At 42.8% G+C, this 16,935-nt stretch overlaps 1 protein-coding gene across 1 annotated transcript in view; it reads left to right on the forward strand.

The window, feature by feature from the left end:
- Positions 1–16,935, forward strand: part of si:ch211-267e7.3 (ADAMTS-like protein 2) — a 104,855-nt gene that overhangs the window by 71,793 nt on the left and 16,127 nt on the right. The window contains 4 exon segments of the mRNA XM_060943512.1: positions 9,345–9,471; positions 11,368–11,581; positions 11,800–11,955; positions 14,120–14,290. Coding sequence (XP_060799495.1) covers positions 9,345–9,471; positions 11,368–11,581; positions 11,800–11,955; positions 14,120–14,290 — 668 coding nt within the window.

Genomic DNA, 16,935 nt, shown 5'->3' on the forward strand with positions numbered 1-16,935 from the left:
TGATACACTTCCACAAACATGTGTTGTGAAGATCAGACTTTGATAAATCCTTGTTCTTTAAATAAAACAGGGTGCCCACTCACACCTGATTGTCATCCCATTGACTGAAAACACCTGACTCTAATTTCACCTTCAAATTAATTGCTAATCCTAGAGGTTCACATACAACCCCGATTCCAAAAAAGTTGGGACAAAGTACAAATTGTAAATAAAAACGGAATGCAATGATGTGGAAGTTTGAAAATTCCATATTCTATTCAGAATACAACATAGATGACATATCAAATGTTTAAACTGAGAAAATGTATCATTTAAAGAGAAAAATTAGGCGATTTTAAATTTCATGACAACAACACATCTCAAAAAAGTTGGGACAAGGCCATGTTTACTGCTGTGAGACATCCCCTTTTCTCTTTACAACAGTCTGTAAACGTCTGGGGACTGAGGAGACAAGTTGCTCAAGTTTAGGGATAGGAATGTTAACCCATTCTTGTCTAATGTAGGATTCTAGCTGCTCAACTGTCTTAGGTCTTTTTTGTCGTATCTTCCGTTATATGATGCGCCAAATGTTTTCTATGGGTGAAAGATCTGGACTGCAGGCTGGCCAGTTCAGTACCCGGACCCTTCTTCTACGCAGCCATGATGCTGTAATTGATGCAGTATGTGGTTTGGCATTGTCATGTTGGAAAATGCAAGGTCTTCCCTGAAAGAGACGTCGTCTGGATGGGAGCATATGTTGCTCGAGAACCTGGATATGCCTTTCAGCATTGATGGTGTCTTTCCAGATGTGTAAGCTGCCCATGCCACATGCACTAATGCAACCCCATACCATCAGAGATGCAGGCTTCTGAACTGAGCGCTGATAACAACTCGGGTCATCCTTCTCCTCTTTAGTCCAAATGACACAGCGTCCCTGATTTCCATCAAGAACTTCAAATTTTGGTTCGTCTGACCACAGAACAGTTTTCCACTTTGCCACAGTCCATTTTAAATGAGCCTTGGCCCAGAGAAGACGTCTGCGCTTCTGGATCATGTTTAGATATGGCACGGTGAATTGTGTTCACAGATAATGTTCTCTGGAAATATTCCTGAGCCCATTTTGTGATTTCCAATACAGAAGCATGCCTGTATGTGATGCAGTGCCGTCTAAGGGCCCGAAGATCACGGGCACCCAGTATGGTTTTCCGGCCTTGACCCTTACGCACAGAGATTCTTCCAGATTCTCTGAATCTTTTGATGATATTATGCACTGTAGATGATATGTTCAAACTCTTTGCAATTTTACACTGTCGAACTCCTTTCTGATATTGCTCCACTATTTGTCGGTGCAGAATTAGGGGGATTGGTGATCCTCTTCCCATCTTTACTTCTGAGAGCTGCTGCCACTCCAAGACGCTCTTTTAATACCCAGTCATGTTAATGACCTATTGCCAGTTGACCTAATGAGTTGCAGTTTGGTCCTCCACCTGTTCCTTTTTTGTACCTTTAACTTTTCCAGCATCTTATTGCCCCTGTCCCAACTTTTTTGAGATGTGTTGCTGTCATGAAATTTAAAATGAACCAATATTTGGCATGAAATTTCAAAATGTCTCATTTTCGACGTTTTAGGTCATCTTTATATGTTGTCTATGTTCTATTGTGAATACAATATCAGTTTTTAAGATTTGTAAATTATTGCATTCCGTTTTTATTTACAATTTGTACTTTGTCCCAACTTTTTTGGAATCGGGGTTGCACTTTTGCCACTCCCAGATATGTAATATTGGATCATTTTCCTCAGTAAATAAATGACCAAGTATAATATTTTTGTCTCATTTGTTTAACTGGGTTCTCTTTATCTACTTTTAGGACTTGTGTGAAAATCTGATCATGTTTTAGGTCATATTTATGCAGAAATATGGAACATTCTAAAGGGTTCACAACCTTTCAAACACCACTGTATATGCAAGAAATGACTAAAATGGCTCAGGAACATCTCTAAACCTTTACCCTTATTAAAATAACCAGGATTTACACTACCGTTCAAAAGTTTGGGGTCACCCAGACAATTTTGTGTTTTCCATGAAAAGTCACACTTTTATTTACCACCATAAGTTGTAAAATGAATAGAAAATATAGTCAAGACATTTTTCTGGCCATTTTGAGCATTTAATCGACCCCACAAATGTGATGCTCCAGAAACTCAATCTGCTCAAAGGAAGGTCAGTTTTATAGCTTCTCTAAAGAGCTCAACTGTTTTCAGCTGTGCTAACATGATTGTACAAGGGTTTTCTAATCATCCATTAGCCTTCTGAGGCAATGAGCAAACACATTGTACCATTAGAACACTGGAGTGAGAGTTGCTGGAAATGGGCCTCTATACACCTATGGAGATATTGCACCAAAAACCAGACATTTGCAGCTAGAATAGTCATTTACCACATTAGCAATGGATAGAGTGGATTTCTGATTAGTTTAAAGTGATCTTCATTGAAAAGAACAGTGCTTTTCTTTCAAAAATAAGGACATTTCAAAGTGACCCCAAACTTTTGAACGGTAGTGTATGTCATTTGGAGACATCAATAGTCCTCTTGTCATGCCAAATAGCTAGCTGGCTAACTTGCTAGGAAACGGTTTCTCACAGGTAGACATGAGCGGGAGTTTAGTGTCTGAACTTAGATTTGCATGGTGACAATTTCAGTCATTTATTTAACAGTATTCAGTTCCGTTCAGTTTTATTGCATAATCACACTATTGTTATCCATCAGACTTTTTTTGCTGTATTTCTTCTCCCGCAGTTTAAGATATTAACCCCAAACCAATTACATCTCATCTGTCCTGCGCCAGAATATTGTGCTTGTATACAGTTTTAGGAAAGCCGCACTCATTTTTTCATTTTCCTGTCGTTTATTCCCCCCCCCCCCCCCCCCCCCTGAAATGAATGGAGTTTCACTGAATGGAGTCCAAGAATCAAATGTCTTCCTACTTGGTTACGTTTCATCAGGGAGCTACCAAATGAAATCAGATATGACCCACAATCATCTTTTTCTTGCTTTTTGTCCATCTCTTTTTCTCCCATTGGCGGCAATGTATTTTTGGGCCTCATTCAAATGAATGGAGTTGTCCTCGCACGCTTCATCTGAGAGCCATCAAACACACCATCCATCTCTGATGAGTCGCACTTGTCTTTCTTGCCACATTTTCGTAACACTCACATTTTCTTGCGGAAATGCGTCTCTAGTTTATATAGCATGTTTGACAATAGATGTTATAACAAAGCAGGTATCAGCTTCACAACAAGAGCCGGAGCACACAGAGAGTAGCCCAACCTCGCTAAATATGTCATAATAACCATGATACACACTCCGTATTACGATATTTAAGTTTGCTAATTGTAGAAAGCTATGATTTCTTTAAAGTGCATATCACAGGTAAATTCAGGAGCAAGATCAATGTAATTTTCCTATTTTATATTAAACTTTGGTCAAATATCTGTCACATTTTGCATTTTGTGCAATTTTTTCACCTTGCGCAATACCAGAAAAATTCAGTTGAAATCAAGCCATTTGAGGCGAATTGGTCCGCCTCTGAGAAAACTTGGCATTTGGATTTCCCGGGAAACATTGATTTTCGTGACGTCACGTGCGGGACGCCTCCTTCTGAATCCTACGCCAGCGCTGGTTTGTTTATGAGAAAACGACCTGGTGATTTGCAGAAAATTTCTTCAACGTTATCACGTAATTATTAAAATGGTTAACAGATGTATCATAGGAGGGTGTAGCAACACCAATCTTGATGAGGTTAGTACTCATCGTTTCCCAAATGACCGGACAATGAGAGAGAAATCGGAGCGCTTGGGCTACACAGGCTGTGCACTGAAACCGTGCAAAGCTCGCGCAGCCTGCTGGTGCTTCCGCAGGTGACGTCACGAATCTGGCTCCAGACTCCCTTGGGATTTTTCCAGACGCGTTTTGTTATTTTATTTTTTTCTGCTGTAGACAGATGGCCTTGTGCAAAATTACCCTTCTGGATGAGTGTGTAAAGGGACATACTTTCATATAAAAAAAATGAAATTGGTCCAGAATATGCACTTTAACAAGGAACAGCACACAAGTAGGATCTCAGGATCTCTCCCCTTGTTCTCGGTAATATATATTTTGTCAGTTTGACACTGTTAAATAAAATGCAACACTCAAGATTTTGTTCATCACTATTATTTGTAAGCTAGCTGGATTAGACTCTATAACCTAAAGTTTCCAGGTTGCATCAGACAAAAGTTTGGACACACCTTCGAATACTATTTTTTTCAATATTTTTTACTATTTTCTACATTGTAGAATAATGTAGAAAGCATCAAAACTATGAAATAACACACAGAATTATGTAGTAAGCAAAAAAGTGTAAACAAAGCAAAGTGTTTTATATTTTAGATTCTTCAATGTAGCCACCTTTTGCTTTGATGACAGCTTTACACACTCTTGGCTTTTCTTGACCAGCTTCATGAGGTAGTCACCTGGAAAGGAGTTCCCATATATATATATATATATATATATATATATATATATATATATATATATATATATTGAGCACTTGTTGGTTGCTTTTCTTTCACTCTGTCGTCCAATTCATCCAAAACCATCTTATTTGGGTTTAGTGGAGCCCAGGTCATCTGATACAACTCTCCTTCACTCTCCTTCTTGGTTAAATAGCCCTTACACAGCCTGGAGGTGTGTTTTGGGTCATTGTCCGGTTGAAAAACAAATGATGGTCCCACAAAGCATAAACCAGATGGGATGTCATGTTGCTGCAGAATGCTGTGGTAGTGATGCTGTTTAAGTGTGCCTTCAATTTTGAATAAATTGCCAAGAGCATCACCAGCAAAGCCTCTCTTCACTATCACGCCTCCTCCTTCATGGTGGGAACCATACGTGCAGATTCCATCCGTTTCTCCTTTCTCTATTTAACATGGCGGTTGGAACCAAAAATCTCAAATTTGGATACATCAGAGCACAGTACAGATTTCCACTGGTCTAATGTTTATTCCTTCTGTTTCTTGGCCAAGTCGAGAAAGAAGAAGCTGCTCTTCTTATTATTGGCTTCTATCAGTAGTGGTCTCTTTGCAGCAATTCAACCATGAAGGCCTGATTCACACAATTTAATCTGAACAGTTGATGTTGAGATGTGTCTGCTCCTTGAACTCTGTGAAGCATTCATGTAGGCTCTAATCTGAGGTGCTGTTAGTCAGCAATTTCTGAGGCTGGTAACTCTAACATGGTAGCCGCGGGGTCTTAAAAGTCTTAAATTTAATATTCCAAAATTAAGGCCTTAAAAAGTCTTAAATTGCTTTGCTCAAGTCTTAATTTTTTAAACAAAGGTCTTAAATTTACTCATACTATTCTGCAATGTGAAAATGTGGGTTTTGCGTAACATCAGTGAATTTCTTGGAGTATGCGCAAAGAAAGAAACAATATCGATACATTTTTGCGCCGGCGCAATCGTTGGAGTCTCTGGTAGAGAAGAGACTCCGCGAATCGCAGCATGGGGAAGTGTCGTTTTAATCAGCAGTGGCTTTCAGGTGAAAGATATCGTGATTGGGTGAGGGAGGTTCCTGGAAGTGATGTTGAAGCAAGATGCTGTGTTTGTCGAAAGACCTTCAAGTTGTCCACTATAGGTCATTTCACTTTAGAGTCTCACATGAAGAGCTCAAAGCACATTGCATCTGCCCTCCACCGCCACCAGCCCATCGCTCAGTTCTGCACGGTTCAATCTCCGAATGCACCTGGAGTTGGCACTAGCACCACTGTCGATATCAGCAGCATCAGCCAAGCCAGACATCATCGGCAAGGCTAGCAACAACACAAGGGCCGAGCAGTGGCATGATGGGTGTCGGTGGAACCCCGACACTTCGGGCAGAGGTGCTCTGGATTTTAAAAACAATTACGGAACACCACTCGTACAGCTCGAATGAGGGCATAAGCGAACTCTTTAAGGCTATGTTCCCAGACTCGGAAGTTGCTACAACATTCTCCTGTGGAAAAAACAAAACGTCTTACATAACAAAATTCGGTCTTGCTTGTCTTGAATGTAAAGATTCGACAAGCAATGCACATAATGACTTTTAAGTATATAACTTTTATAATAAAAGTATTTTTACTTGAAACATTTGTCATTATTGGGAATTTGATCTGGTGTTCTACGACCGCATAATGGGTGCGATGTAGGTCTTAATTCTCATTTAAGTGGTCTTAAAAAAGTCTTAAATTTATGGTGGTCAAACCTGGGGAAACCCTGTCTAATGAACTTATCCTCTGCAGCAGAGGTGAGTCTTGTCTTGCTTTCCTGTGACAGTCCTCATGAGAGCCAGTTTCATCAGTGTTTGATGGTTTTTGCAAATGCACTTGAAGATGCATTCAAAATTCATACAGTTTTCTGGAGTGATTGATCAAGATTAGTTGTCTTTAATTAAAAGACGCCGCATGTCGTTTCTCTTTACTTAGTTGAGCGGTTCTTGATATAATATGGATTACTACAGTTGTGGAATCGGGCTGTTTACTGTATTTTTACTATTTGATCTCAAACACATTAAGAACGCATGAAATTGCACTAATTAACTTTTGACGAGGCACAGCTGTTAATTGAAAAGCATTCCAGGTGACGACCTCATGAAGCTGGTTAAGATAATGCCAATAGTGTGTAAAGCTGGACACTTTGAAAAATCTAAAATATGAAGCATTTTGTTTAACATTTTTTGTTTACCACATAATTCCATATATATATTCCATATGTTATTTTGTAGTTCTATTTCGTTTCTCCTGACCGCCAGAGGCGGTGCTTTCAGCACATGGATATCCATCACACTAACGTGCAGGTCGAGTAATAGTAACAACAAAGTCACGTGTGACCTGGGTGATATCACCCCGTGACCCCGGCATAAAAGACCGGTAAACCCAGGAAGTGACCTCTTGGCAAATCTTCTCGTGTACACTCCAAGTGACTGCCAAGCTCTGGCGGTCATCCGAAACTCATAGAACCGCGGTTATATACATAACCCTCGTTCTATTTCGTTTCTCCTGACCGCCAGAGGCGGTGCTTTCAGCACATGGATGACTAATACCAACCAGGTCATGAGGAGTGCCTACCCGTACTCAGTGCTGCTGCGACGGGCCTGGAATGACAGCCGTCGCCACAGGATTATGTGGGACGACATTAAGACGGTAAAACCTGGTGAAGGTGCAGCTGGAAGCCCAGGAGGCTGCGCTGCATATGTCTGAAAGGGGCACGCCCTTCAGTGATGCCCATGAGGCCACCACGCCCCGTGCAGAGTGTGCCCTGACAGCCGGCGGAATCGGGGAGCCACTGTGCCTGTAGGCATGTAATATGGCCTCGACTATCCACTTGGATAGCCTCTGCTTAGAGAGCGCCAGACCCCTCCTCGGCCCTGTGTGGCACAGAAACAGGGCGTCACTCCTACGGAAGAAGAAAGCGCTCTGATGCTGGGCCACCGGGGGCGTGTCCAACCCCAGACGGGCCAATGCAGCCCTCAGCGTTGGCTGGATGGATGAGCGTCCGCCTTCCGACGCTGCCGTGGTGCCATGGCTGGTGGCCTGGGAACCGGCCGGAGAGGTGGAGTTGTGACCATCAGACCCACCGCAGTCAAAGCTCTCCGACGCCCAGATCGACAGTTCATCCAGGCCGCGTGCATCAACGGCCGGTGACAGAAGCGGTGGTGACGGTGAACGGTCGGGCTGCCAGGCAGAAGGGGTGGCTGCGGGAACACTGCTGCCCTGTGGCGGAGGCTGGAGATTCGCCAGCAGGGCCTTCATCTCCTCCAGCTCGGTGGACATCACCTCCACCTTCCGAGCCAAATCGCCCGAGCGCTTCTTTTTCGCCTTAGAAGCGGAGACGCGTGGGGGAGCCCCGCGGTGCTTGCTGGGCCCCGCTGCTGCAGCCGGCACCATGTCCTGTCCCCCCGAGGCCCGGGGGATGTCAGACGGAGGATCCAACCGAGCCAGCCTGGCGGAGATCCAACCGAGCCAGCCACACTCAGTCACATGCAGTCTGCGCAGGCCATGTCCGTCAGCCCCTGCCGCAGGTGATCAATACCCAGGCACGAGGGGCACTCGCGGTGGCCGTCCTCCGGCTCGAGGGGGGGCCCGGCAGTTGGCGCAGCGAGAGAATAGGTCCATGACACCTGACTGGCAGAAGGGAACTTAAAAAATAGGGCGAGAACACCCCAAGTAAGTATCCCAAAATAAACAATCAGGCGGCAATGAAAAACGACCGGGCGAACACACCCGTGGTCGGGAATATTAACAAGGATAGGCGCCGTGCGCCACAGAACTGATAAACAGCGGCGAGAAACACCGCTTTAATTTAAATGAATGAAAACCGCTTACCTGAGCGACAACAAGCCGGCCTCCAGCGGTGAGGACACCGCCCCGGAGGGCTAGTCAGCTAACTCCACCGAGCGAGAGCGCTCAGCTTAACAGAGTAATACGAATACAACACACAAGACAGCCGGCCCGTGAGCAGGCCGGAGACAAGGCTACACAAAACAAGCGGTTGATAATATTAACAAGGATAGGCACCGTGCGCCACAGAACTGATAAACAGCGGCGAGAAACACCGCTTTAATTTAAATGAATGAAAACCGCTTACCTGAACGAAAACAAGCCGGCCTCCAGCGGCGAGGACACGCCTCGGAGGGCTAATCAGCTAACTCCACCGAGCGAGAGCGCTCAGCTTAACGGAGTAACAAATCAACGAATATAGCGACAAGAGAAAAGAATTGGTGGACTTAACGCAGTTTCTTGGAGGGTGCGTAAGCACAGCCCCAACCCTACGGGTAACGAAACTAACACGCGTTTTGTCCAATTTCCAACTCGCAACCTGCAAACACGAGAAGATGTAAGAGGTCACTTCCTGGGTTTACCGGTCTTTTATGCCGGGGTGACATCACCCAGGTCACACGTGACTTTGTTGTTAGTATTACTCGACCTGCACGTTCGTGTGATGGATATCCATGTGCTGAAAGCACCGCCTCTGGCGGTCAGGAGAAACTCATAGAACCGCGGTTATATACATAACCCTCGTTTTGATGTCTTCAGTATTGTTCTACAATGTAGAAAATAGTCAAAATAAAGCAAAGCCGATGAATGAGTAGGGGTGTACAAACTTTTGACTGGTACCATAGTTCTGTAATATCAGATGTGTTTGGTCCAAACCAGCTTATTTAGTGGAATTATTAATCTTCCCTCAGAGAAATAATCCATACATCATGGTTCCAAAATTTGTTTGTTCTCCATTTCTCTTCCTCCCTCTCTCCCTCCCTTTCTCTCTCTCTCTCGCTCTCTCTCTCCCTCTAGGTATCAGCACAGCGTATGCTTTGTGTGTAAGATATGATGGTTCTGAGGTTGATGAGAGTTACTGTGGTGCTTTGACTCGACCTGAGCCCACGTACGAGTTCTGCACAGGCAGAGAGTGTCCACCCAGGTCAGAGAGCTCAGATACCTGAAAAAATAATAATAAAGTACAGATGTTCAACAAATACATTTTAAAACACTCTATAGATTCGGTATATACTGTGTATAATAGCTTGTCATAAATCATTAAAACTGCAGTTTTAATGATTTACAGTGCCTTGAAAAAGTATTCATACCCCTTGAACTTTTTCACATTTTTCCACCTTACAACCACGAACTTAAAAGTTTTTTATTGAGATTTTATGTGATAGACCAACACAGAGGAGCACATAATTGTGAAGTGAAACGAAAATGATAAATGGTCTTCAAAATTTTAAACAAATAAAAATCTGAAAAATGTGGTGTGCATTAGTATTCAGCCCCCTGTACTCTGATACCTCTAAATACAATCCAGTGCAATCAATTGCCTTCAGAAGTCATCTAATTCGTTAATAGAGTCCTACTGTGTGTAATTTACTCTCAGCATAAATACACTTGTTCTGTGAAGGCCTCAGTGGTTTATTAGAGAACACTGAAGAACAAACAGCATCATGAAGACCAAAGAACTCGCCAGACAGGTCAGGGATAAAGTTCTGGAGAAGTTTAAAGCAGGGTTAGGTTATAAAAAAATCCCAAGCTCTGAACATCTCAAGAAGCACTGTTCAATCCATCATTCAAAAATGGAAAAAGTATGGCACAACTGCAAACCTACCAAGACATGGCCGTCCACCTAAACTGACAGAGCGAGCAAGGAGAGCACTGGTCAGAGAAGCAGCCAAGAGGCCCATGATCACTCTGGAGGAGCTGCAGAAATCCACAGCTCAGGTGGGAGAATCTGTGCACAGGACAACTATAAGTCGTACACTCCACAAATCTGGCCTTTTTGGAAGAGTGGCAAGAAGAAAGCCATTGTTGAAAGACAGGCATAAGAAGCCATGTAGGGGACACAGCAAACATGTGGAAGAAGGTGCTTTGGTCAGATGAGACCAAAGTTGAACTTTTTGGCCTAAATGCAAAGCGCTATGTGTGGCGGAAAACCAACACTGCTCATCACCCTGCACACACCATCCCCACTGTGAAACATGGTGGTGGCAGCATCATGCTATGGGGATGCTTTTTTTCAGCAGGGACAGGGAAGCTGGTCAGAGTTGATGGGAAGATGGATGGAGCTAAATACAGGGCAATCCTGGAAGAAAACCTGTTGGAGGCTGCAAAAGACTTGAGACTGGGAAGGAGATTCACCTTCCAGCAAGACAATGACCCTAAACATACAGCCAGAGCTACAGTGGAATGGTTTAGATCAAAGAATATTCATGTGTTAGAATGGCCCAGTCAAAGTCCAGACCTAAATCCCATTGAGCATCTGTGGCAAGACTCGAAAATTGCTGTTCACAGACGCTCTCCATCCAATCTGGCTGAGCTTGAGCTATTTTGCAAAGAAGAATGGGCAAAAATTTCAGTGTCTAGATGTGCAAAGCTGGTAGAGATATACCACAAAAGACTTGCAGCTGTAATTGCAGCAAAAGGTGGCTCTACAAAGTATTGATGCAGGTGGGCTGAATACTTATGCACATCACATTTTTCAGATTTTTATTTGTTTAAAATTTTGAAGACCATTTATCATTTTCGTTTCACTTCACAATTATGTGCTCCTCTGTGTTGGTCTATCACATAAAATCTCAATAAAAAACTTTTAAGTTCGTGGTTGTAAGGTGGAAAAATGTGAAAAAGTTCAAGGGGTATGAATACTTTTGCAAGGCACTGTATGACAAACTATTATACATTTAGTATATACCAAGTAGAAGAAAATCACCTGACCCTGGCGGAGTTGCGAGTGATCTACGTACAGGATCGCTGTACATTTTATATATGGTAGGTTCCAGGAGATCAGAGATATGCCAACACTGTGTGTGTGTGTGTGAGGCAGGTGGGAGACGAGCCGCTGGAGCGAGTGCTCTCGGACATGTGGTGAGGGCTTTCAGTTTCGGACGGTGCGCTGCTGGAAGATGATGGCACCAGGCTTCGACAGCTCTGTGTATGACGATCTGTGCCACGCTGCCGAGCTGCACAAGCCCATGGCACGCAAATCCTGCAGAAGCAAATCCTGCGGCCCTCAGTGGGAGGTGTCTGACTGGTCCGAGGTTAGTATGTACAAGAAGCTGATTTGTTTGCACTTCCTGTTCTGTTTGGAAATGGAGAGTCTGAATTTCTACAGCAAGTATTCATGATCTTCAGAACAAAATTTGGGTAACTTTTTAAACAATTCAGCAATGGGCGCTGGACTTTGAATATGTGGTTCAGGTGTTTAGGGCTAGAATAGAATGAAAATATGGACTTTAGGTTTGGTGTGTGTGTGTAGTGCTCAGCACGATGTGGGCGCCGTGGTGTGAGGACCAGAGAGGTGCGATGCTCGATGGATGCCCACCTGTGTAACGAGTCCACACGGCCCATCAGTCAAAGGGAGTGTGACGGACCACCATGTGACCGCAGGTGGACTGTGTCAGACTGGGGACCGGTGAGTGTCTACACGAGGGACCACACACACACACACACACACACACACACACACACATCAGTCCACCTGCTTTTACTGAAGAGTAAACACCTATAATAAACACCTGTTTGTGTTATTACACTAAGTAACTTTAAAAACGCACATTGATAAAACTTGCTGAATTCGTGCTGAGTTTATCTCAAGAAGAAAAGAAATATATCACAATGGAAAAATAACTTCGTTCCGCCCGAATAAGTTCCAAATCTGTGCTCAAATCAGAATTTAAGGGAGTTGTACTCAATAACGTACAATATGACTCGGGTAGTCAATGACATGGACAGGCTTTAATTTTCAAACAAATTTTGCATACACTGTACACACACAATCTTGCCTATAAATACCCGGGGGAAATGATGGGAAAATTGTCATTATTGAAGATGCCACGCCTAAGCCAAAATCAACGTGAACAGGCCATCGGGATGTTGCGTGCCGGAAGTACACAGACAGAGGTCGCCCGGCACTTCGGTGTTCATCATTCGACCATTTCCCGTTTGAGTCAGCGTTACAGACAGACAGGGAGCACCAGGGATCGTCCACGCCCTGGTCAGCCTCGAGTCACGACGCCAGTTCAGGATCAGCACATCAGGCTAGCTCACCTCCGTGACAGATTCCTGACACCCTCAGTCACTGCTGCTGAGACCCCTGGACGACACAGACCCAGAATCTCCAGCATGACGGTCCGAACATGGACCAACTGTCACTTTGAATTTTTTTATTGTGAATTAATTCTTGAGTTTGACAATAAATGTCCTTTATCGATGTTTCAAGATGTGTATGCATTACATACAATATCATAAATTTCAAATATATGCATGGATCTAAAGTGATATCATGTTGAATTCCATTGTGCGTTTTTAAAGTTACTTAGTATAATTTCCAAAACACTATTTGCGATTCAAAATTTTGCGTAAAAACAAATGGAAAGGGAGACACGCTTCCAAGAATGAAGCAGGTAATATAATATTCATGTAACGATGAAATATTGTTGTTCTAAGGTAAAGCAATTGGTCAAAAATAACATTTACATGCCTTTCCTCTTATCTCACATGTAATCATTCAGTCATGTGATAACAGTGTTTTGTTATACTGTACACCTGTGTATATTTACAACACCACAGCCTAAAATGATCATCCCAGTCATCTATCTTTGTTTGTGTGGAGTGACACCAGATCATGTTGACGAGAAAAGTAATTCTGAGGGTGAAGATGGCTGCTTCTATTGTTTTTAGCTCTGAAATCACATAAGCAAGTGAGATACTGAACAACTCCGTAATGTTTGCATTACAGAAATTAACATTTCAATGTTGGATCAGCACCCTGTGATGACCTGGCGACTTGTCCAGGGTGTACCCCGCCTTTCGCCCGTAGTCAGCTGGGATAGGCTCCAGCTTGCCTGCGACCCTGTAGAACAGGATAAAGCGGCTAGAGATGATGAGATGAGATGTTGGATCAGCAGTTTTGTTTCAATGCAGAGTTATAATAATTATTTTACTTTGTGAAGGTACACTACCGTTCAAATGTTTGGGGTCACCCAGACAATTTTGTGTTTTCCATGAAAAGTCACACTTTTATTTACCACCATAAGTTGTAAAATGAATAGAAAATATAGTCAAGACATTTTTCTGGCCATTTTGAGCATTTAATCGACCCCACAAATGTGATGCTCCAGAAACTCAATCTGCTCAAAAGGAAGGTCAGTTTTATAGCTTCTCTAAAGAGCTAAACTGTTTTCAGCTGTGCTAACATGATTGTACAAGGGTTTTCTAATCATCCATTAGCCTTCTGAGGCAATGAGCAAACACATTGTACCATTAGAACACTGGAGTGAGAGTTGCTGGAAATGGGCCTCTATACACCTATGGAGATATTGCACCAAAAACCAGACATTTGCAGCTAGAATAGTCATTTACCACATTAGCAATGTATAGAGTGGATTTCTGATTAGTTTAAAGTGATCTTCATTGAAAAGAACAGTGCTTTTCTTTCAAAAATAAGGACATTTCAAAGTGACCCCAAACTTTTGAACGGTAGTGTAAAGGAGAATGAGATTTTTTTTTTTCTCTCAGGACTAACTCGTAATCATTTCTCTGACTCTGCGTGGCTGTGTTTGTTCTCCCTGTCTAAGTGCTCAGGGTCGTGTGGAGAAGGCCGCATGATGCGTTACGTGGTGTGTAAGAGCGGGAACGGGAAGGTGATCTCTAATGGTCACTGTGATCAGGAGCGGAAGCCCCTCGCCGTGCAGCCGTGTGGAGCTCCAAACTGTCCCGCACACTGGGTGGAGCAGGAGTGGGAACAGGTACATGAATATTAGTGATTTATTATACTGTATATTTAGGACATAATTTGCATCTCTTCACATGATGGCTCTTTGATGCAGACAAAATATCCTGATGTCATATGGCTACAGCTACATATTGTAAATGTGAATAAACTGGTTATCGTTTCATGTGGTGCAGTTAAGTATTGGTATAGTATAGTAAAAATAAATCCATAATAATAATTTCTCCATCACCTCAACTGATTTCCATTATTTTGAATTTATTAGAGGTTGTGTTTTTAGATGTATATTTGTCGGGGTGGGTGGGGGGAGTCTGGTTGTTCATAGTAAAGTGGGTTCACCTGTGGGTTTTTTTTTATTTTAATTTTTTTTAATTAAAGGGTGAAGAACCACCATCTTGCCATTTCTGTAGGATCTCTCTGATAATCGAGCATATTTTACTTTGTTGTCCTGGTTCTAAATGCCACAAGGGAATGATTTTTATTCTCAAAGTACTTTGGATGATTTTTTAAAGGAGAACTGAAGTCATTTTTAAACTTGCTTTATTTCTTAATTAACGTGTTATTCAATTACGTTTTCGGTTTTAGGAACCTTATATCGTGACTTGTATTGGCAACTAATTGCAATTAAATATTATACTTATCGGCCTAGGCGGCACGGTGGTGTAGTGGTTAGCGCTGTCGCCTCACAGCAAGAAGGTTCTGGGTTTGAGCCCCGTGGCCGGCGAGGGCCTTTCTGTGTGGAGTTTGCATGTTCTCCCCGTGTCCGCGTGGGTTTCCTCCGGGTGCTCCGGTTTCCCCCACAGTCCAAAGACATGCAGGTTAGGTTAACTGGTGACTCTAAATTGACCGTGAGTGTGAATGGTTGTCTATGTGTCAGCCCTGTGATGACCTGGCGACTTGTCCAGGGTGTACCCCGCCTTTCGCCCGTAGTCAGCTGGGATAGGCTCCAGCTTGCCTGCGACCCTGTAGAACAGGATAAAGCGGCTAGAGATAATGAGATGAGACTTCTCGGCCTACTCGGTTTTTAGCCATGTTGAATTTGGTTTGTTTGGTCCACGGCAGGCGTCGCTTATCCGTGCAATCTTCACGAGACTTGTGCGAAACTTCGAAATGTAAAGTATCAGCCAGGTGTCAGTGCCGGCATTTTGAAAACTGTTTTCCAATTGAAATATTGCACAAAAACGAGTTTAAATGACGATTACTGCCTACTTTTTTCAAACTTTCCTGATTGCTATCAAAACAAACAAAACTTCCGGCTTGATTACGTCAGCATTCGAAAGAGGGCGCGCGTCTTTTGACAACGTTGGCAGATGTTGGTCACTTTGATTTCCACTGTAGGTTTTACTTCCGTCCTACGATTTCTCGCACAGGTCTCAACGAATCTCATTTACAGCCTTTGCTTTGACATATGGACTGATATATTCATCTCATCTCATTATCTGTAGCCGCTTTATCCTGTTCTACAGGGTCGCAGACAAGCTGGAGCCTATCCCAGCTGACTACGGGCGAAAGACGGGGCACACCCTGGACAAGTCGCCAGGTCATCACAGGGCCTGGACTGATATATTACAGAGCATATTTCAAATACTCATAACCTGCTATAGCAGTGACAAAATAGCTATCAAACATGCATTCCTATATTTAATAAAATGAGATAAATAGAATTTTGATCATAAAAAATTTGCCTTCAGTTCTCCTTTAACAGGTTCTACCACAAAAAGTTTTCAAATTTTTATCACATGCGTATCTGAAGCATCTCCTCTCATTTAGTTATTTATTTATGTAACTTTGTTTGTTTTAATTATTTATTTATGAAGAAAGTATAGTCTTCTTCTTTTGGCTGCTCCCTTTCGGGGTCACCACAGCAGATCTGTTCCACATATTTGATTTGGCATAGGTTTTACACCAGACGCCCTTCCTGACGCAACCCTCCCCAGTCTATCTGAGCTTGGGACTGGCATACATGTCAACCTTTGGTCAATCAAACCTGTATAACCAACCTCCAAAATCCGTATTTCCCTTATAAAATCCATATAAGATGCAAATTAAAATAATTTACCTAAAATTTGAATGATAATTAACAATGATATATCCAAGTTACTTTTTATTCAATATTAATAAAAATAAACCTTCAGAATGAATACAAAGCTCCAATGTTTGACAAAAACACAAAGTGTCACTCTAATGTTCTGAATTGTACTCCATGACAGCTTTTTTAGCAGTCTGCACCAATACCTCACTAGGCTGCATGTCACAGCAAGTGTCTGTGTTGCTCTTACACTGCAGTAGGCCAGGTCAGTGTGTCTGCATTCAGGTTCTTTCTGCTCTCTGTGTGTATCTTCCTGACTTGAGAGAAAACTCTCTCACAGTCAGCATTACTGTGGGGTAAACAGAGCACTGCCTAACTTGAACTAAAACGCCCACTACCTTGTGTTTTCTGTCTTTTCCAGTTGTTGGCATATCAGTTTTTGAGTGCGCAAATACTGTCATCAGTGGCTGATTTTGCCTTTGGCTTGCATTCCGCTGATGTAGTTTCGATTTAAAATGTTCTTTCACATCATACACTCCCGATGCTGCAACTTTGATGTCACGCACACACAGTGTGCAGTGTGCGCATTCTTCGTTTTTGGAGGCTGCCGGTTGGATTATGCCATTGAAAAG

This window comes from Neoarius graeffei, chromosome 17, assembly GCF_027579695.1.
Source record: "Neoarius graeffei isolate fNeoGra1 chromosome 17, fNeoGra1.pri, whole genome shotgun sequence".
In the NCBI taxonomy this organism is placed as follows: Eukaryota; Metazoa; Chordata; class Actinopteri; order Siluriformes; family Ariidae; genus Neoarius; species Neoarius graeffei.